We start from the raw sequence: 22,567 nt of genomic DNA on the forward strand, positions 1-22,567 counted from the left end.
AAAAGAAAGGAATCATATGGTCTTTTGTGATTGGTTTCTTTTACTCAGCATAATGTTTTCAAGGTTCATCCATATTGTAGAATGTACTAATATTTTATTTTATTTTTATTGCTGAGTAAAAAGGGAACAAGGGGTCAAAGTGCATTTAATAGTATTCCATTTGATGGATACACCCCATTTTGTTTAGGAATCCATCGGCTAATGAATGTTTCATTTCCACTTTTTGGCTACTGTGAATAATGGTCCTTTGAACATTGTGTTCAAGTTTTGGTGTGGAGATTGTGTTTTTGTTTCTCTTACGTATATATCTAGGAGCAGAATTGTTGTGTCATGTAGTAATCCGTCCTTAACATTTTGAGGAACTGTCAAACGGTTTACCCAAGTGACTGTACCAATTTAAATTCCCATTACAAAAGTATGAGGATTCCAGTTTCTCCACGTTTGTAAGCACTTGTTATTGTCTGTATTTTAATTTTTTTGAGATGAGGTCTTTGTTACCCAGGCTGGAGTGCAGTGTGCAATCATAGCTTACTGCAGCCACAGTTTCCAGGGCTCAAACAATCCTCGCACCTCAGCCTCCTGAGTAACTGAGACTACAAGCACATGCTACCACACCTAACTAATTGTTAATACTTTTGTTTTGCGGAGACGAGGTCTCACTTTGTTGCCCAGGCTGGTCTTGAACTTCTGGGCTCAATCCTCCTGCCTCTGCTTCTCAAAATGCTGGGATTACAGGTGTGAGCCACCGGGCCCAGCCTATCGTCTGTCTTTTTGATGATATCTGTCCAAGTGGGTGTGAAGTAATATCTCATTGTGGTTTTGATTTGCATTTCCCTGAACACTAATGATGTTGAGCATCTTTTTATGTGCTTGCTGGCCATGTGTATATCTTTGGAGAAATGTCTATTCAGATTCTTTACCCATTTTTAATTTGGGCTATTTTCTTTTTATTGTTAAAATAGTTTGTTATGTGGATATAAATTCCTTTATCAGATATATGACTTAAAGATATTTTCTGTTACGGGTTTTTTCCCTCACTTTTTTCTTTTTGAGACAGAGTCTCACTGTGTCGCCCAGGCTAGAGTGCAGTGGTGCGATCTAGGCTCACTGCAACTTCTGCTTCCTGGGTTCAAGTGATTCTCCTATCTTAGCTTCCCCAGTAGCTGGAATTACAGGTGTGCACCACCATGCCTGGCTATTTTATATTTTTAGTAAAGACAGGGTTTCACCATGTTGGCCAGCCTGGTCTTGAATTCCTGACCTCAAGAGATCCACCCACCTCGGCCTCCTAAAGTACTGGGATTACAGGTGTGAGCCACTGCGCCCGGCCTCCCTCACTTTCTTGATGGTATTGTTTGCAGCACAAAAGTTTTAAATTTTGATGAAACCTAGTTCATGCTTTTTCTTTCTTTTTTTTTTTTTTTTTGAGATGGAGTCTCGCTGTCACCCAGGCTCTGTCACCAGGCTTGGACCTGCCTCCCGAGTTCAAGTGATTCTCCTGCCTCAGCCTCCCAAGTAGCTGGGACTGCAGGAGACTGCCACCACACCCGGCTAATTTTTTTTTGTATTTTTAGTAGATACTGGGTTTCACCATGTTGGCCAGGCTGGTCTTGAACTCCTGTCCTTGTGATCTGCCTACCTCAGTCTCCCAAAGTGCTGGGATTACAGCCCTGAGCCACCGTGCCTTGAGTTTTAAAATTTTAAATTTTTTAAATTTTGAGACAGAGTCTCGCTGTGTTGCCCAGGCTGGAGTGCAGTGGTACAATCTTAGCTCACTGCAACCTCTGCCTCCCAGGTTCAGGTGATTCTTGTGCCTCAGCCTCCCAAGTATCTGGATTACAGGCATGTATCACCTTGCCTGGCTAATTTTCATATTTATTTCAAGTTACCTGCCTGCCTTGGTCTCCCAAAGAGCTGGGATTACAGGCATGAGCCACTGTGCCCAGCCAACAATTGATTTTTATATGTTGATTTTATACCCTGCAAACTTGTGGAACTTGTTTATTAGTTTTAATAGTTTTTCTGTGGACTTCTTAGGATTTTCTCTATATAACATCATGTCATCTGCAAATTGGTATTGTTTTACTTCTTCCTTCCCATCTACATGCTTTTTCTTTTCCTTGCCTAATTGCCCTGGCTGGAATGTCTATTAAAAATGATTAAAAATGATGAGAGTGAATATCCTTGTATTGTTCTTGATCTTTGGGGGAAGTTGTTTAGTCTTTTTTTTTCTTTTTTTGAGATGGAGTTTCCGTCTTGTTGCCCAAGCTGAAGTGCAGTGGCACAATCTCTGCTCACTGCAACCTCCACCTCCTGGGTTCAAGCGATTCTGCTGCCTCAGCCTCCCGAATAGCTGGGACTACAGGCATGCACCATCATGCCCAGCTAATTTTTGTATTTTTAGTAGAGACGGGGTTTCACCATGTTGGTCAGGCTGGTCTTGAACTCCTGACCTCAGGTGATCCACCTGCCGCGGCCTCCCAAAGTGCTGGGATTACAGGCATGAGCTACTGCACCCAGCCCTGTTTAGTCTTCTACCATTAGAAGATATTAGCTGTGGATTTCATCAAATTAAATAAGTTCCCTTCGAAAAACTCATGAAAATGTGTTTTTGGATTTTGTTAAATGCTGTTTCTATAGCTATTGATATGATCATGTGGCTTTTGTCCTTATTAATATGGTATATTGCACTGCTTTTTGGATTTTAGACCTACCTTGAATTTCTGGGATGAATCTCACTTGGTCATGGTGTATAATCCTTTTTATTGTTGCTAAATTCAATTTGTTAGCATTTTGTTGAGGATTTTTGCATCTGTCTTCATAGGAGATACTGGCCTGTAGTTATCTTTTGTTTGGTGTTGGCATCAGGATAACTATCTTCATAGAATGACTTGGGAGATATTCTTTCCTCTTCCATGAGCAGTTATTATTTTTGAAATAATTAGGCTTAAAAATCGATTAGATATGTCAGCCTTTCTCAGGTTTATTTATTCAATTCATTCATCTAATAAAAATGAATGAGCACCTGCTATGTAGCAAACTGCTCAAGGCACTGCAAGTAAAGCAGTGAACCAAACATAAAAATCTTTGCCCTCATGGAGCTTATCTTCTAGTGCAGAGCTCTTCCGTGTAATTCCCAGTGGATATATTCTTTGTGCTGTCCCATTGAAATGTGGTAAGTATGACTGAGGAAGTAAAAGTTTAATTTTAATTGCTTTACATTTAAATGTAACTAGCCACATGTTAGACTGTACAGTTCTAATGAGAGGAGATGGGATAAGTATGGTAGATAGGATGTCAGATGGTGATAGCATTGGGAAGGAAAAAAGGTCAGGAAAGAAGAATTGGGCTTTGCAGTTCTAAATAGCATGAATAGGCAGGGCCTTATTGAAGGTGATATTTTAGCAAAGATGTAAGGAAGTGAGAGTCATGTGTATATATGAAGTAAGAGTATTCCAAGCGAGGAATAGCAAGTGCGAAGTTGAGAATGTACCTGGGGCCAGGCGCTATGACTGACACCTGTGTAATCCTAGCAGTTTGGGAGGCTGAGGTGGGTGGATTGCTTGAGCTCAGGAGTTTAAGACCAGTCTGGGCAACATGGTGAAACCCTGTCTCTACCAAAAATACAAAAATTAGCTGGGCATGGTGGTATGTGCCTGTAGTCCCAGCTCCTTGGGAGGCTGAGGTGGGAAGATTGCTGGAGCTTGGGAAGTCGAGGCTATGGTGAGCCGTGATTGCATCACTGCACTCCATCCTGGGTGACAGAGTGAGACCTGGGTTCAAAAAATAATAATAAAAAAGAGAATGTACCTGTGATGTTGAGAAATAGCAAGGAGAACAAAGTAGCTGGAATGGAGTGAGTGAGGAGGGTAGGTTACAAAGGCCTGTTTAAAGGGCTTTGGACTTTACCTTGAGTGAGATGGGAAGGCATTGGAGAGTTTTCAACAGAGGAGTTTGATGATCTGACTTAATGGTTTAAAAAGATCGCTGACTTCATTTGTCTTTAGTAGAGTATAGGGATGTAAGAATACCAAGTGATGGTAGTACAGATGGTGGGAAGTAGTTGGATTTTGGATTTATTTGGAAGATAGATGTAAGGGTGTGGACAATTCCTTCATAGAGGTTTACTGTAAAAGGGAGCAGAGAAATGGGATGTATTATCAGGTATAATGAAGAGTTAGATCATCATAGATAACATGTTTGTAGAAAATCTGAAAGAATCTATAAACTATTGATATTAATATGTGAAGTTGGTAAGACTTCTGGATCAAGGTCAGTGTACAAAGTTTAATTATAAATGTATGTACCAGTAACATTAAAAAACGTAAAAGGATGCAATTTCTAATAAGCATCAGAGATAACATAAAAACTTTTAATGATATTGAAAATAAAATTATAGTCAGTTACAACTGATCAGTTTTATTCTTTTGCCTATTTCAATTTTTGATTGTATCTTTTATTGATGTTTAAGTAATAAAGTATTTTAAAAATGTGAACAAGTATGTCTAAATATTTGTATGCATATATGTACCCCCCTTTTATATAAACAGAATATTTTACACATCTTTCCCCTCTTTGTGTTTTTCACTTATATCCTAGAAATCAGTCTGTAGCAGTGTATTACTCCATTGTGTGGATGTAATATTTTTTCAGCTAGTCTCTAATTACATGATTATTTGGATTGTTTTCAGTTTTGTGTTATTCTGAGTTTGTGTTTGAAATACGGTATTTCAAACACAAGGAAAAAAGGAAACAAAAAACATTTGTTGTTACAAATAGTGCTTCAGTGAATAACCTTGTGAATGTATTTTGTTTCTCTGTTTTTGTTGTGTTACAGTATCTTTGAAATAGATTACTATTAGTGGGGTGGCTGGATTAAGGAGGAAATCCATATATAATTTTGTTAGATATTATCAAGTTGCTCTGTACTGGGGTTGTACCATTTTGCAGTCCTAGCAGAAGTGTATGAGAGTGCCCGTTTTTCCATAGCTTCACCAACATAATATGTTGCTGTCAAACTGATTTTTGCCAATCTATTAGAGAAGGAATGGTATCAAAATAGTTTTAAACTTTCAAGTTAATATTAAAAAATTTTTAAATTAAAAAAGTAGGTATATGCTTATTGAAAAAAATTTAAAGTAAGTGTATAAAGTGAAAATACTCTCTTAATTTTCTTCCATTCTCATTTGCTCAGTATAACATGTATATTTCATGTGACACAGGCAATACATGCATATACATACACACACATACTCGTTTTTAAGAGTGAGAATGAGCCGGATGGGTGGCTCATGCCTATAATCCCAGCACCTTGGCAGCCCGAGGTGAGCATATTGTTTGAGCCCAGAAGTTCAAGACCAGCCTGGGCAACATGGCAAAACCCTATCTCTACAAAAAAAAAAAAAAAAAAAAAAATTAGCTGGGCATGTTGGTGCAACCTGTAGTCCAGCTACTTGGGAGGCTGAGGTAGGAGGATGGCTTGAGCCCAGGAGGTTGTGGCTGCAGTGAGCCATGATTGTGCCACTGCACTCCAGCCTGGGCGACAGAGTGAGACCCTGTCTGAAAAAAAAAAAAGAGAGAATGCATGCTGGAAACTGTCAGGTACCTTTACCAATATGGAGAACATTTGTTACTATATACTCTTCTGTACCTTTTGAATTTTGTAATATAGTGGATATATTGCCTATTTAAAGAAGAATTTTTTAAAAATTACCAAAGACAAACGCACCTGTTAGGGGCACTCTGTTATCCTTGGAATTGAGGTTGTTTGTGGGGTGAGGATATTCTCATATATATTTGAATATTAAAAATGAGTAATACAGCACATTTTGGGAAATATCTTTAAAATTTATTGGTAGTCTTGAGAGGTAATTTTCTTCTATGATTTTAACCCATGTACTCAGTAACTGTTTCAAGTATGTTTTTTTTTTTATTCTTTCCATGCAGAGGATACATGGTAATGGGTGATTCTTTCAATACTTCCTTATTCAAACAAACTTTTCAAAGAGTCTTTACCAAAGACATGCATGGACAGTTTAAAATGGGCTTTGGTGGTACACTAGAAATAAAGGTAAGAACCAAAACTTGGCATGTGTGATATGTTATCAAGAGACAACTTATAGGCTTGAGTATAATTCTAAAATGTCATTAATCAAATTTAGTATTTGCTTTCAAAATTGTGGTTATTTTATATTGAAACCTGAGTTAGAGATTTTCTTCACCACAAGAGTGTCATCATTCAATGTATGAGACTTTACTTGAGCATTTCTGAACAATTGTTAGAAAAGTAGAATAATATTGTAAAATAATTCTTTAACTTTTATTTTTTTCTTTATAAAGGGCTTAACTCTTTAAAGTATGTTTTATCTTCTTTTTTTTTTTTTTTTTTTTTTTAATTTCTTGAGACAGAGTCTTCCTCTGTCGCCCAGGCTAGAGTGCAGTGGCGTGATCTTGTCTCACTGCAGCCTCTGCCTCCTAGGTTCAAGTGATTCTCCAGCCTCAGCCTCCTGAGTAGCTGGGACTACAGGTGTGTGCCACCGTGTCTGGCTAATTTTTGTATTTTTAGTAGAGATGTGGTGTCATCATGTTGGCCAGGCTGGTTCAAACTCCTGACCTCAGGTGATCTGCCTGTCTCAGCCTTCCAAAGTGCTGAGATTACAGGCATGAGCCATCATGTCCGGCCTGTTTTATCTTTTGTAGAGCCAAATCTATTCATGTTAGTGCTAGGTTAATGATGGGAATTGTTATCTAACTTAAGAGGAAACTGTTTTTTACCTTTGGATAATCAGTAATTGTTTTATGATTAGTTGTTACTACATAATTCTATCATTTATTTCAAATTTGGAGTTAAAATACCCAAAGGCTAAGTGCTTCTAATCCTAATTGATTATTTTTAAATTAATTCTAAGCACATTAATTTTGAATTTTCATTAAATATTTATTAAACTTGTTTTATTGAATGCTTGCTATATGCCCAACATTGTGTGGGAAATTACAGAGATGCCTAGGGATATCTAAGGTACATGTCTTGCTGTAGAGACACTTAGCATTCTCTTGATAGAGAGGCAGGAAAAGAAAACAGTGCATGTGATAGAATGACATAGTAATTATAAAAACGCTATAAAGCTTTAGAGAAGAAAAATGAACATATATAGGACACAATTTATTCTAGAGGAGTGTGACTTATAGTTTTTTTTTTTTTGAGACAGAGTTTCGCTCTTGTTGCCCAGCTGGAGTGCAGTGTCGTGATCTCGTCTTACCACAACCTCTGCCTCCTGGGTTCAAGTGATTCTCCTTCCTCAGCCTCCTGAGTAGCTGGGATTACAGGCCTGTGTCACCATGTCCAGCTAATTTTGTATTTTTAGTAGAGACGGGGTTTCTCCATGTTGGTCAGGCTGATCTTGAACTCCCGCCCTCAGGTGATCCACCCGCCTCAGCCTCTCAAAGTGTTGGGATTACAGGCATGAGCTATCGTGCCTGGCCACAGTTTTTTTTTTTTTTTTAAAGATGTTAGAGGATAATGCATTTTATTCAGGAACCTGGTGTGAGGAGAGGCATAGAGGTGAGAATCAGCATTGTATGTTTGAGAAAACTGCCCAGTGAGAGTAGATGCTTTGTATTGGAATGAGGGGAAATAGCTTAAATTTGTGGGAGCTGGTTGTAGTATGCAGACATATGTGTCATATTAGGTATTTTGTGTAAGATTCATCTGACAGTGCTATTCTGCGTATGTCAGGTAAAAGAATCTCAAGTAAGAAAAGTAGGCTTTCTAATTTTTTTTTTTAGATAGAAGGTATTGTGATAGCTTAAATTTTGGTGGCAGGAGAGACTGGGTAGAGACCAATCTTGGTGACAGATTTTCTTTGGGAGGAAAAATAGAATAGGGTGTCTAATGTTTTGGATTAGGATTTGTGAATTTTGGGTGAGCAGGTAGGAGTGTGAAGTCAGGATGAGGTTCCCAAATGGAGACCTCCTATGTGCTAATGAAAATAGAAGATTAAAATTAGGTCGGTGCCAGATTTTTAATTTGGCAGTGAGCATAGAAGTGCTCATTGATTATTTTTCATGTTAGTATATTTTCATTGGCTTTGAGTTTTAAATATAGATGAATATCTTATATTCTTATACACCTGTAGTTGAACATTTGAACTTACCTTTGAGGAAACCGAATATGCTATATTCTTATTTTGCAGACCTCAAGGGAAATAAAGATTTCAGGAGCCATTGGACCCTGTGTGTCGCTTAATTCTAAAGGACCCTGTGTGTCTGAAAATGTAAGTTGTGTTTATTCTAAAAAGAAAATATAGGGCCAGAAACAGGCCCTATATTTACAGGCTATATATACAGCCTATATATACAGGCTTGCACCTGTAATCCCAGCTACTTGGGAGGCTGAGGCAGGAGGATTGCTTAAGCCCAGGAGTTAGAGACCAACCCAGGCAACACAGAGAGACCCTGTTCCCCACCCGTTATCCCCGCCAAAAAAGAAAAAAAGATACAGTGAATGCACAGGATAGCATCAACAAAAACTTGGGATGGCAGCCTATAGCATTCCTTTCAGAATTCTTATATTGGTTGTTTTATGTAGTTCAGCTTCCATTGGTATACCTCCATTCGTGGTTGCTCTTTCTGCATACCCTTTTCCCATCCACCCCTAATTAAAACTTTTGTACTGTCACCAGTCTTCTATTTTTTATGCCTAAATTATGTCTTGCCCCAGTGTACCTAAAAAAAAAAAAAAACAACTAATGATTTGGAAATTTGGAGACTTCTGAAAGTCAAAATTAGCTCTAAATTGATTTTTGTTACCAGAATTTTCAAAAAAGTAACCAAATTAGCCAGATTTGGAATTTCAGTTCTTTATGTTATTTTTATCCAATTTAATGGAAGTATAATGCACTGTAAAATGTAGCTGTAGAGAGGATGATGGGACAAATAATACAAAGTGAGTAATCAACTTTAAAAATGGCAAAGCTAAAAAATTAATATATATAAGCAGTTTGCGTGGTAAAGGTCTATCTATATCTATGACGTTTTCTTGGGAATCAGAGTGCTTAACAATTCTCATCCAGAGAACATGTGTTCGTAAATGCATATATTATACGTTAAATCAGTTCCTCTTTATATAGATCAAGTAGTTGGATAGAAGGATAATGTTAGTTGCAACTACTTCATTAAATAGCATATGCTTTTATTTTTTATTTATTTTTTGAGATGGAGTCTCGCTCTGTCGCCCAGGCTGGAATGCAGTGGTGCCATCTCGGCTCACTTGCAGGCTCCGCCTCCTGAGTTCATGCCATTCTCCTGCCTCAGCTTTACGAGTAGCTGGGACTACAGGTGTCTGCCACCATGCCCAGCTACTTTTTTGTATTTTTAGTAGACACGGGGTTTCACCGTTTTAGCCAGGATGGTCCCGATCTCCTGACCTTGTGATCCGCCTGCCTCAGCCTCTCAAAGTGCTGGGATTACAGGTGTGAGCCACTGCGCCTGGCCAAATAGCATATGTTTTTAAAGACAACAGTATGAAGAACTTACATTAATGCTTTTGTAATTTACTTAGCAAGAATTTGAATTTTATGGCCGGGCGCGGTGGCTCAAGCCTGTAATCCCAGCACTTTGGGAGGCCGAGGCGGGCAGATCACGAGGGCAGGAGATCGAGACCATCCTGGCTAACACGGTGAAACCCCGTCTCTACTAAAAATACAAAAAGTTAGCCGGGCGTGGTGGCGGGCGCCTGTAGTCCCAGCTACTGGGAGGCTGAGGCGGGAGAATGGCATGAACCCAGGAGGCGGAGCTTGCAGTGAGCCGAGATCGCGCCACTGCACTCCATCCAGCCTGGGCGACACAGCGAGACTGCATCTCAAAAAAAAAAAAGAATTTGAATTTTACTTTTATTATGTAAAAATTATTTTGTTTTTATTATGTAAAAAATGCTTTATTTTATAATATACTTATAATCTTAACATATTTTAAGCTCTTAATATCATTGAATTAGTTTGAAACATGACTTCTTTTTTCCTATGGTCTTTTTCCTTTTTCACCTTAATATAAAATTAATAAATTGTGTCTCTAACTTTCAAACATGCTTTATTTTATTTTACAGGAGATAGGAACAGGTGGCACATGTCAGTGGAAGATATGTGGACTTAGTCCCACTACAACCTTAGCCATATATTTTGAGGTTGTCAATCAGGTATGACTTTCTACATCTGAATATCAAAATGTACATTTGAGTAAGTACTTACTTTAGACCATGAATAGTTCATATATTTTTTTCCTATAGTAGATATAACCCAAAATTTATTTTCTGTATTGGAATTTATATATATATATATTTTATATTTTTCAAGGCTAAACTACTTGGTGAGAGGACATATTGTAATAGAAATGCAGGGAAACCTATGAACGCCAAACCTTGGATAGCCCAACTTTTAGTCTGTTTTCTTTCTTTCTTTCTTTTTGAATATAAACTTGAAGGATAAATGCAGTTACTTAAAATTCCCTTCTACTTACACATTTTTGCAATTAGATGTCTAGCTTTTTCTGGTTGTCACAAAGTATATATGATACATGAGTCTTCCTACAGGAAGGTCTCATATGTCAGAATCCATAGAAAAAGTTTGGAAAGTAATCATATTTGGGAAGAATTTTTTTTTTCTGCCACAGGAGGTAATTAATCACATTGAAGAATAATATAAATTACTGACTTATTTATTAATAGTTTTTAGGCATAAAATGAACCATAAAATATTAACAATCAGCTTTCCTAAGGCAGGTGCAATAGTTTTTTTTTAAACATTAAAATTTATAAGAAATATATTGACTCTTATTGACAAAAGCAAAACAAAATGACACACAAAAACAAAGCAAGCCTGTAATCCCAGCACTTTGGGAGGCCGAGACGGGCGGATCACGAGGTCAGGAGATCGAGACCATCCTGGCTAACATGGTGAAACCCCGTCTCTACTAAAAATACAAAAAACTAGCCGGGCGAGGTGGCGGGTGCCTGTAGTCCCAGCTACTCTGGAGGCTGAGGCAGGAGAATGGCGTAAAACCCGGGAGGCGGAGCTTGCAGTGAGCTGAGATCCGGCCACTGCACTCCAGCCCGGGCGAAAGAGCAAGACTCCGTCTCAAAAAAAAAAAAAAAAAAAAAAAACAACAAAGCAAGAATGTCTTGTCAGAAGGCATGAATAAAGTTTTCCTATTGACTACTTGTATTTCTTTCTGATGATAATTATTATATATTGCTATTAGTTTCTTCTCATTATTAATCTTTCATTGGTTGGTTGTTCATCATATGATTATGTTCCTAGAAGTTCTGCTTTCATCTTCTATACCTAGGGGACGAGGACTTAGCTCAATTTCTCTTTATCCAGTTAAAAGTTGAACATCTCAAATCTGAAATCTGAAATGTTTCAAAATCTGAAACTTTATGAATGCTGACATGACACTCAAAGAAAATGCTCATTGGAGAGCATTTTGGATTTTGGAGTTTTGGATTTGGGGATGTTCAATTGGTATAAGGCAAATATTCCCAAGTTTGAAAAAATATAAAATCCAAAACATTTCAGGACCCAAGCATTTTGGATAAGGGATATCCAAACTGTGCAGTTTGGCTTAAATGACCTCACTTAGGTCTTGTCTTTTAATTTCTTTGTGCTCTCCCTTTTCTTTGTTCTTTCATGTCCCTCTGGCTTATATATTACTTGAAAATTGATTTCCTAGCGGGACTGACTTCTCTCATTCTTGAGTATTTTCCTCCTCTCCCAAATTAATTTCTCCCTTCTGTGTGACAAATTATAACTGTTTTGAATGCATTGGAAATAAAGTATCCTTCTAATCAATTTTAGAATGAGTTATTTTTAGTGCTAGGACATGTAGCGTGTGATTATATGACAACAACATAGTAAAATTTGCTTAGGTTTTACTCCATTATATTTATACAGCATAATGCTCCAATTCCTCAAGGAGGGCGTGGTGCAATCCAGTTTGTGACTCAGTATCAGCATTCAAGTGGGCAGAGACGCATCCGAGTGACCACCATTGCTAGGAAGTAAGTTGTATTTGTTAAGAGATTTGATTTTCATATCACAACTATCTGGGTTGTGTTTCCAAAGTGGATTCCTATTTTGGGTGACATCCATGACTAGCAAGTGAATATTTGTGACTAATAGTATTTTATTTATTTCTTTCTAACCCAGCTTATTTGCTACAATATTCATTACTAAGAACTGTAAGAGCAATTTTAAAAAGTACTTCTAAGACACACCCTTCAAAATATTATTTACCTCATTCCTGTGAGAGGAGAAAAATCAAACATTTACCTATAATAGTCAATAATAATATATATAATCCATTATATATATGATAGCACATTAATTAATCACATTACTTTTCAACCAGTGATAAAAATTCTTAGCTATTTTTTTCAAGTTTTATTAGTCATTTAATTCATCTGTTAAGCCATTACTCAGCTCCTGCTTTGTGGAGTAGGTTCTGTTGTGGGAGAGTATGAATGCAGAAGCCGTGAACACACTTAGCCTCCTGCTATATGACGGTGTGGTATAGAGTAGTCCTCACACTGTCTGTGGTAAAGGGCCACAGACAGTGGTTTTTTCCCTAATCCTTCGGGTACAGATGCTTTTATTAAATACAATAAAAATGAATTACTAGAAAAATGAAATTTAAAAAAGTGATTTAAAACAAACTCCCTGTTTTATGTTATTAGATTAATAAGATACAAGATTATTCTGTGAAGTTGCTCACATTCTAAATATTGATTGTCAGTTCCTCTATTGACTTCATGGCACTGGTTCACATACCACACTTTGACTAGCACTTGTTGAGACCACAAAAGGCAAAGTCTGTATCTAACAGATTCAATTATAGGGTAGTATTTTGTGTAGCATAGTCATTTTCTAATTTGTTGTTATAGGCAGGGTCCCCAAAAGGGAATAAAAGGCCCAACAGATACCTTTTCTTATTCCTATCTTTGTGATAGATTCTCCGAATAAGGCATGTATTTGTTCATGTGCTCTTTGCCCAGGATTTGCAGAGACAACAAATTTAATTGAATTTAGTATGCTTCTTTTTATTAAGAATTAGGAATAAATTATTTTGCTGCTACTTTGGTATCTCTATGTATTTGTGAAGTATAAAACAAAAGGAAAATAATTGTGGAATGAGTTTAGTTAGGAAGAGATTTTTAGATGAGGTGAATCTAGAAATGAACAGGCTTTGGTCTTTATTTCTATTTGTCTTGAACTTGGTTGTCTGGATAGGGAAAGTGTTGATCAGTAAACTTACCCAGTTTAGTCATGGTCTAGACAATGGACAAGGAAGGCATTTGTAGCTCTTATTTTCATTAACTGTACTTAAACTTTAGCTTCATTCTTGAAAATCGTAAGACTTTTGGTGAGTGATGGACATGAACACAACATTTGAACTGAGTATTAGTTGTATTGGATGATCTATTACTTAGCACAGGGTTGTACATAGATTGACTGTCCTGTTCTGTTACCTTGCTTTGACTTCATGTCCTGGAACAATGTCATGGGGATACATTATTCATTTGAAGAAAAAATGTCAACTGAACCTTCCCTTAGATTTGTTCAGATTTCAGATAAGGAACTTGGAAGTACTGATTCTTGGCAAACTTCTCAGTTTATTTATGCCTCTCAACATGTGTGCGCGCACACAGACACGTGTGCGCACACATTAAATTTGTTTTTATTTTTATTTTTATTTTTTTTGAGGCGGAGTCTTGCTCTGTCGCCCGGGCTGGAGTGCAGTGGCTGGATCTCAGCTCACTGCAAGCTCCGCCTCCCGGATTTACGCCATTCTCCTGCCTCAGCCTCCGGAGTAGCTGGGACTACAGGTGCCCGCCACCTCGCCCGGCTAGTTTTTGTATTTTTTAGTAGAGACGGGGTTTCACCGTGTCAGCCAGGATGGTCTCGATCTCCTGACCTCGTGATCCGCCCGTCTCGGCCTCCCAAAGTGCTGGGATTACAGGCTTGAGCCACCGCGCCCGGCCTTAAATTTGACATTCAGAACATTTGTTTAAGGAAACAACGACATACCAAATAAGGGAGTTTTTACATTTTACAAAGTCACTGGTTTATACTACTTAAAAATGTCTTGGAAGACAAAGTCTGAGCAACTGATCCAGATTAAAGGATACTAAAGAAACATTACCACTAATGCCAATGTGTGATCCTGGACAAAATGCAATGTCAGGGAAAAATTTCGCTTTAGAAGCTATTATTAGACAATTGGGTAAATATGAATATGGTCTCTTTCTATATGATAATAACATTATATCAGTGTTAGATTTCACCAATTTAATAATTGGAGCTATATAAGATAATTTTTTGTTCTTAGGAGATAGACACTGAAGTATTTCGGGCAGAAGGTCATAATATCTCCAACTTAATCTAGGAAAGTTCAGCAAAAAATGTGTATATAAAGGGAGAGAGAGAATGATAATGCAGATGTGTTAAAATGCTAACAATTGATCAATCTAGGTGATGGATATATAGGAGTTTATTCCACTCTTCTTACTGTCTTTATGTTTGAAATATTTTTAAAATGAAAAGTTTTAAAAGGTTAGATTACTCTTTCAAGAGACAGGTTGCTGTCTTGTGAGAATATCATGGGCTTATATATTTTCAGTTTGCACAGAATTTATGAGGGTGTTTGTAGAGAGATATGTGTGTTATGGTGCCATTTATAGCATTGTGTCTTACCAAAAGCATCCATCTTTTCAAGTTAACTTATCCCAACCATTTCTAATGATCAGAGCATCTTGTTTTTTTTGTTGTAGTTGTGTGTTTTTTTTTTTTTTTTTTTAAACTAGGACTATGACTATAGGGGCCTAGACAAGTGTTTTTGTTAAGTGAATAAGCCATATGAAAATAAAGGCTCCTGAGAAGACAAAGTTACTCTATTTTTCATATAGAAAATAACTTTGATCCAGGAATTTTGGTTTAAACTAGTTGTAAGAATCATGGTGAAGGGGTATGGGAAATGTAGAATACCGATTTTTACAATGTCAAGAAGCCCTTTAAACTTGACTTTAAGAACATACCTTTTAATTTATGTCTAAACAAATAATAAGTAGTAAATTTGCATGTGTTCACTTGGAATGTATTTCCTCTGTTGCACCATTATATTTTCAGAATAAAAAAATCACCTTCATAGTTCAGTTTAAAGCAAATAAATATGGTCATTCAAGTTTGGAAAGTACTGATTCAAACAGTGTTGTTTTTAATTCTTTGATTTTTAAAACTAAATTAAAATAATTAATAAAACACTAAACCAAACTATTAGTATAATCATGAAGTCTTTAAATTGCATTAAAACATAACTTTCAAAATTACTAATGTCTTCTTTTACACATTCTCATTCTTTTTTGCTTCTTACTGTTTACCACACTGAGATAATTCACACGTTTCAACCATCTGGGAAACATTTAATAATTATTTGCTTATTGAAAGAAAATTAAAAATACAGAAAGAAGGGAGAAGAGTTTTAAACGTGCTACTGCCTGAATTCCCTTAGGATCACTCTTACATGTAAAAGTGGTTCAGCATTTATTTTCAAGAAGTCTATAAGTATGTCTGGCCAGTCACTATATCTGAAATATTAAACAAACAAACATAAAATGTATTGCTGAGTCTACCCAGGATCAGTTTGACTAGATTGGATTTATACAGCATTTGGATTTAATAAATTGCTGCTATTTTATGTGTAATATCAAATTATTCCCTTAGACTGAAATTTTTACTTGTTAACTTTTCATTGGTTTTAGGCAGTGTATTAACATGGAAATAAAAGAATACAAAGTAATTTTAATTACTTGATTTTTATCACTAATGATTGAAAGACCAATGAGAAACTTCTGACACTTAATTCATTTTCCAGTGGAATAAACAAGAATTACTTAGGTTGAGAGAAAACCTTTATTTTTGTATAGTTTGTATTTCTATATTTAAATACAAAATTATTTTTTAAAATTTCATTTAAAAAATTAAATGAAATTTTAAAGTTGGATATAGGGACTTGCATATCTATGTGTGGGGACACACATATATGCAATTATTTTTACTCGTAAAAGTCCTTTATTGGCCAAGTGTGGTGACTCATGCCTATAATCTCAGTGCTTTGGGACAGCTGAGGCAGGAAGATCACTTGAGTCCAGGAGTTGGTGACTAACCTGGGCAACATAGTGAGACCTTCATCTCTAAAAAAATGGTTTTAAATTAGCTGGGTATGGTGGTCTGCGCCTGTAGTCCTGATACTCAGAAGGTGGAGGTGCGAGGATTGCTGGAGCCCGGGAGTTTGAGGTGAATCATGATTGTGCCACTGGAACCATGATCATGCTACTGCATTCCAACTTGGGTGATAGAGTGAGACCTTGTCTCTTAAAAAAATCTCTTTTTTTTTTTAAACTTCCTTATTTTATGTCTTTAAAGTTTTTTTTTTTTTTTTTTTGAGACAGTTTCGCACTGTCACCCAAGCTGGAGTGCAGTGGGGCCATCTTGGCTTACTGCAGCCTCTGCTTCCCAGGGTAAGGCAATTCTCGTCTCCAGAGTAGCTGGGATTACAGGCATGTGCCACCATGCCTCGCTAATTTTTGTATTTTTAGTAGAGACAGAATTTCACCATGTTGCCGAGGCTGATCTTGAACTCCTGAGCTCAAGCAGTCTGCCTGCCTCAGCCTCCCAAAGTGTTGTGATTACAGGCGTGAACCACTGCAACCAGCCTAGAGATAGGGTCTTGCTGTTTCTCAGGCTGAACTCAAACTTCTGGGCTTAAGTGATTCTCCCACCTTAGCTTCCTGAATAACTGGGACTATAGATATGTGCCACCATGCCGACTGGACTAGTAAAAAATCTTAATGTTTTAAGGAATGTGGTTGGAGAGCTGCCTTTACACTTACTTTGGAAGATTTCTTTAGGTTTGGTTATATTTTTCTGAAAATAAATGCTATACTAAAACTGCTATTAGTGATTTAAAAAAATGCTAGTTTGAGCCTGATGCAGTGGCTCACGCCTGTAATCCCAGCACTTTGGGACGTTCAGGTGGGTAGATTACCTGAGCTCAGGAGTTGAAGACCAGCATAGGCAACATGGTGACACCCTGTCTCTACTAAAATACAAAAAAGTTAGCCAGAGCTTGTAGTCCATCTACTCGGTAGGCTGAGGCAAGAGAATTGCTTGAACCCAGGAGGCAGAGGTTGCAGTGAGCTGAGATCCCTCCACTGCACTCCAGCCTGGGTGATAGAGCAAGACTCTGTCTCCAAAAAAAAAAAGCTAATTTGTTTAAGTAATATTGGAATTTTGAAATATCAAAGTAGGCTGGGCGTGGTGGCTCATGCCTGTTATTCCAGCACTTTGGGAGGCCTAGGTAGGCGGATCACTTGAGGTCAGGAGCTCAAGACTAAACTGATGAACATGGCAAAACCCCCTCTCTACTAATATCACGGGAATCAGGAGACTGGAGAGACCAGTAGGTGGAACAGGAGGATTTTATTGAGTACACTTAGACCCAGTGGATTAACATCCGAAGACTGGGCCCCAAGCAAAGGCAGGGCTTGGCTTATATACACACTTTTGAAAGGGGGTTGACTAGTTTGAAACAAGCTTATAGTGGCGTGAAGCGTAGTGGTGTGAAAGCTCATGTACAGAGGCAGAACAAAGACAGTTAATTAAACTGTGACAGGTTCATAATGCAGGCTTATGAGTGACTCTTGCTATGTAGCCTGGATGGCTGTTATCTAGCTTTGCTTGAGAGCCTTGCACAGGCTTATCTCATAACCTTTGCTATGGCGCCTAGATGGTTGCAATCCAGGCCCACTCAGGCATGTCTCGTGACCTTTGCTGTGTTGCTCAGATAAAACAGACTACTTGAAGTTGCTAGTTATAGAAAACAGGAATCTGTAAACTCATAGGTTTACTCATATCATAAGAGAGAGGAAAATTTGTTTCTCTTCTTCCTATATTTGAGGGAGTGCTGGGAGAGTCTCCAGAGCACATTCCTTTGAGCCCTGGCTTCTTGGATAATGTTATCGATACTTTGCCTGGATCTGGGCTTTGCCCGTTACTGCTTTTGGGATGAGTTAGCCTAAAACCTAAAGCTTGTTTCCTTCTCTTTTTAATTTTATTTTTCTTTATTTGTTTAATTTCCTGCCTCACTAAAAATACAAAAAAATTAACCGGAATGGGTGGCAGGTGCTGTAATCCCAGCTACTTGGGAAGTTGAAGGAGGAGAATTGCTTGAACCCAATAGGCAGATGTTGCAGTGAGCAAAGATCGCACCATTGCACTACAGCCTGGGCGACAGAGCAAGATTCTGTCTCAAAAAAAAAAAAAAAAAAAAGAAATATTAGTTTCTGTATCTTTTATCTTTTAAATTTAAATTTGTATGGTAGCCAACTATGACATTGTGGATATAATAATTCAGCAGCATTTCTATGCTTTCTTACTGTCTTTAGCTGGGCAGATGCTCAAACTCAAATCCAAAACATTGCTGCATCTTTTGACCAGGAGGCAGCTGCCATTCTTATGGCCCGACTAGCAATATATAGAGCAGAAACAGAAGAAGGTCCAGATGTGCTTAGGTGGCTGGACAGACAGCTCATTCGACTGGTAAGAAGTAAACACTGTACTTTTCTAATTGTATGCTTTCATTTATAGTAAATGTTTGTTGCATAATCTCTTTCAAAGTACTTAACAGTGTATCTGAAATACTGTATGAGAAACTCCTATTCAAATTACTGAGACAGTAGCACAGTAATGAATAGTAGAATTCAGTAATCTCTTCCAGTAAACTAGATTGCCTTTTTTCCTTAAAATCTAAGAGTGACAATTTAGTAACCTATTATTTTTCTATTCTTATTGGCTGGAATGAGGTTAGTTCCAAATTTAATTCTATATTATTGTAACAATTTTTATTGCTTTTTAACATATTTCTTCATTGCTGTGGCTTTAGTTTTTTACTTTCATTTTAATGGAACTGTTATGTATGCATCTTTTAAAAGAAATTAGGTCAGAAATGGTGGCTAATGGCAGTAATCCCAGCACTTTGGACCAGGAGTTCAAGATCAGCCTGGGCAACATGGCGAAACCCCCATCTCTACAAAAAATACAAAAAAATCAGCCAGGCGTGGTGCTGTGTGCCTATAGTCCCACCTACTCCAGAGACTGAGGTGGGAGGATCACTTGAGCCCAGGAGGTTTGAGGATGCAGTGAGCTGTGATCATTCCAACCTGGGCAACAGAGTGAGACCTTGTGTCAAAAAAGAAATGAACCAGGGTAGAAAAATTATACTTATTAACATGCAAAATATAGACAAGTCTGTATTATCTGGTTCTAGATTACCAACACGCAGACTAATAAAGTTATTAGTAGCGTTGATTTACTTGGGTTTTTAACATGCCGGAACACCATTACTGTACTTGCATTATAACATAGAGCACTTTATTAAGCTTAGTTCCTTTTTTTTTTTTTTTCCCCAAGATAGGGTCTCACTTTGTCACCCAGGCTGGAGTTCATTGAGATGATCATGGCTCACCATAGCCTTGACCTCTCCTGCTCAAGTGGTCCTCCCACCTCAGCCTCCTGAGTAGCTGGGACTGTAGACACACACCACCACACGTGGCAAATTTAGAAATTTTTTGTAGAGATGGAGTCTCCTTATGTTGCCTAAGAGAGGTCTCGAACTCCTGGGTTTAAGTGACTCTCCCACCTCATTCTCCCAAAGTGTTGGGATTACAGGCGTGAGCCACCATCACCATACCTGGCTAATTTAAAAAAAATTTTGTAGAGACTGGGTCTCACTATTTTGCTCAAGGTAGTCTCAAACTGCTATGCTCAAGTACCCCTACCACCTTGGTCTCCCAGAGTATTGGAATTTTACGAGCATGAGCCACCACACCCAGCTAAGCCCAGTTCTTAATGCTCCATTTTTAGTCAGCAACCTCTGGCTTATTAATTGTTTGAAGGTACTTCTTTATGCACTCTTTAGCTTAAATACCCTGTTGAGAACTCTATTTGCTAAGCTATCGAATTTCTGTGTCTGGTGTTTTTTGTGTTGTTGGTGTAGGTTTTCATGTAATTTTAAAAATTCTTGAGTGAACTAGATTTGTTTTAAAAAGCTAGCTGTTTTTGTGGCATCATTCATAACTTTTTTCATTTCACCTCCAAGAGTTTTTTTATACTGGTACCTCTTTGAGAAAAGCAGATTTATGACAATATTACCTTAAGAACAAGAGAGATTAAATCTCTCACAGGGTCCACTATTGATGGGACACTATTAGCACAAATGCCAACACAGTTCCTTCAAGGTGAATCTTTTGTTTCCAGATAGATATAACACTAAATGTATTTTGACCCTTGCTTATTTAGGACGGCAGAAAAGTTTCTCTTTGTAGCAGAAATTTTCCTTGAATTATACTGTTATTTAGAAATCTGACATGATATCAGTGAAACCTGTTAATTTGTCAATCTGTAGAGAATCTGTTTTTTTCAGCTTATTATACACAGATGTCTCCAGCATCATGTGACATGTCATCAGTGCTTTGACTTATTGTACTGGTTTAAATGGGACCTTTTCAATTTCTCAGACTACATCTTTTTTTTTTTTTTTGAGACGGAGTTTGGCTCTTGTTGTGTAGGCTGGAGTGCAATGGTGCAACCTTGGCTCACTGCCACCTCTGCCTCCCAGGTTCATGCAATTCTCCTGCCTCAGCCTCTGGAGCTGCTGGGATTACAGGCGCACACCACCATGCTGGCTAATTTTTTGTATTTTTAGTAGAGATGGATTTCACCATGTTGGCTAGGCTGGTCTTGAACTCCTGACCTCAGGTGGTCCACCTGCCTTGGCCTCCCAAAGTGCTGGGATTACAGGCATGAGGCACTGCATCTGGCCTCAGACAGCATCTTGTCCGAGCATTTTCACTTACTATGATTTTACATATTGGCAATATTCTTTTCTCAACAACTGTGTGACTTTTCCTTTTCTAGATAATAAGTTGTGCTCTGAAATAGCTTGCTTCCTTAGTTTTTTTCACTAATTGTGACTTTGTCTCAACAAATGCTTTATTGTTTAGAGATTCTAAAAGCTGCTTGGTGTAGTTATCACCTTTTGCTAGTCAAATGGCTGTGATTTGTAGTAAAGGGCTTTTTCCATTTTGCCAGAGGCATTGCTGAATTTGTAGGTTGTCACATATGACACAAAATTGAATAGTACAACTTGGATTACTGTCCCCTGTAAAACCCACTGACTTTCTTGTTAAGGTGGATTTTTTGTGTGTTTCCCTTGTTGCATGAGTACACTGAAATGACTCAGATGATTGTAATTCTGTATCAGGATGCTCTGGAGATTTATGTCTAGAATTGTTTTCTTTTATATCTTTTATCTCACACCTCAACTTCAAGATTTTTTTTTTTTTTTTCTCCAACTTTTAAGTTCAGGCATACACGTGCAGGATGTGCAGGTTTTTTATATAGGTAAACCTGTGCCATGGTGGTTTACTGCATAGATATCCCATCACCCAGGTATTATAGGCCAGCATCTATTAGCTATTCTTCCCAATGCTCTCCCTCCCCTCACTCCCCACAGGTGCCCAGTGTGTGTTGTTGCCCCTCATGTGTCCATGTGTTCTCATCAGTCAGCTCCCACTTGTAAGTGAGAGCATGTGGTGTTTGCTTTTCTATTCCTGTGTTAGTTTGCTGAGGATAATGGTTTCCAACATCTGTGTCCCTGCAAAGGACATGATCTGGTTCCATTTTTTTTTTTTTTTGAGACGTAGTCTCGCCCTGTCACCCAGGTTGGAGTGCAGTGGGACAATCTCGGCTCACTGCAACCTCCTCCTCCAGGTTCAAGCAATCTTCCTGCCTCAGCCTCCCAAGTAGCTGGGATAACAGGTGTGCGCCACCACACCCAGGTGATTTTTTTTTGTACTTTTAGTAGAGACAGCGTTTCACCATGTTGGCCAGGCTGGTGTTGAACTCCTGGCCTTGAGTGATCTGCCTGTCTTGGCCTCCCAAGTGCTGGGATTACAGGTATGAACCACCACACCCAGCTAATCTTGTTCCTTATTATGTCTGCAGAGTATTTCGTAGTGTATATGTACCACATTTTCTTTATCCAATCTATTGGTGGGCATTTAAGTTGATTCCATGACTTTGTCTCACACCTCAGTTTCAAAAATTGCCACACTATTTGACATGTTTGTAAAACATAAACACTAATGTAAAACAGAGGGGCCTAGTAATTAATTAAACGAGACGACTGCAAAAAGTACAAAATTACATAAACCTCACAACGTACTTTGCTTCTAATTTACACATTCTACATTTTGCAGCATTTACAACAGCAGCAGGGCAGTTGGGGCTAGAGACCAGATGAGTCTTGTGACCCCATTTTATGATAATGACTGAAGGAAGCAAGGGTTTCTCTGTCATGTTAAAGATGTCCAAAACAGATCTGGTGCCAGCACCAATTTGGCTCTCTAATGCACACTGTCTCCAAAACAGTACACAAAAAATGATGTTTCTTTTTAATT

General features: G+C 37.9%; 1 protein-coding gene across 3 annotated transcripts in view; it reads left to right on the plus strand.

The window, feature by feature from the left end:
* Positions 1-22,567, plus strand: part of SEC23A (Sec23 homolog A, COPII coat complex component) — a 75,876-nt gene that overhangs the window by 33,517 nt on the left and 19,792 nt on the right. For all 3 annotated transcript variants that reach the window (XM_033188217.1, XM_033188216.1, XM_033188218.1), the window contains 5 exons: positions 5,947-6,070; positions 8,193-8,273; positions 10,103-10,192; positions 11,946-12,052; positions 18,494-18,647. In XM_033188217.1, the coding sequence (XP_033044108.1) occupies positions 5,947-6,070; positions 8,193-8,273; positions 10,103-10,192; positions 11,946-12,052; positions 18,494-18,647 (556 nt within the window). The remainder of the gene's footprint in view (positions 1-5,946; positions 6,071-8,192; positions 8,274-10,102; positions 10,193-11,945; positions 12,053-18,493; positions 18,648-22,567) is intronic.

Source organism: Trachypithecus francoisi, unplaced genomic scaffold, assembly GCF_009764315.1.
Source record: "Trachypithecus francoisi isolate TF-2019V2 unplaced genomic scaffold, Tfra_2.0 Lachesis_group3, whole genome shotgun sequence".
Taxonomy (NCBI): Eukaryota; Metazoa; Chordata; class Mammalia; order Primates; family Cercopithecidae; genus Trachypithecus; species Trachypithecus francoisi.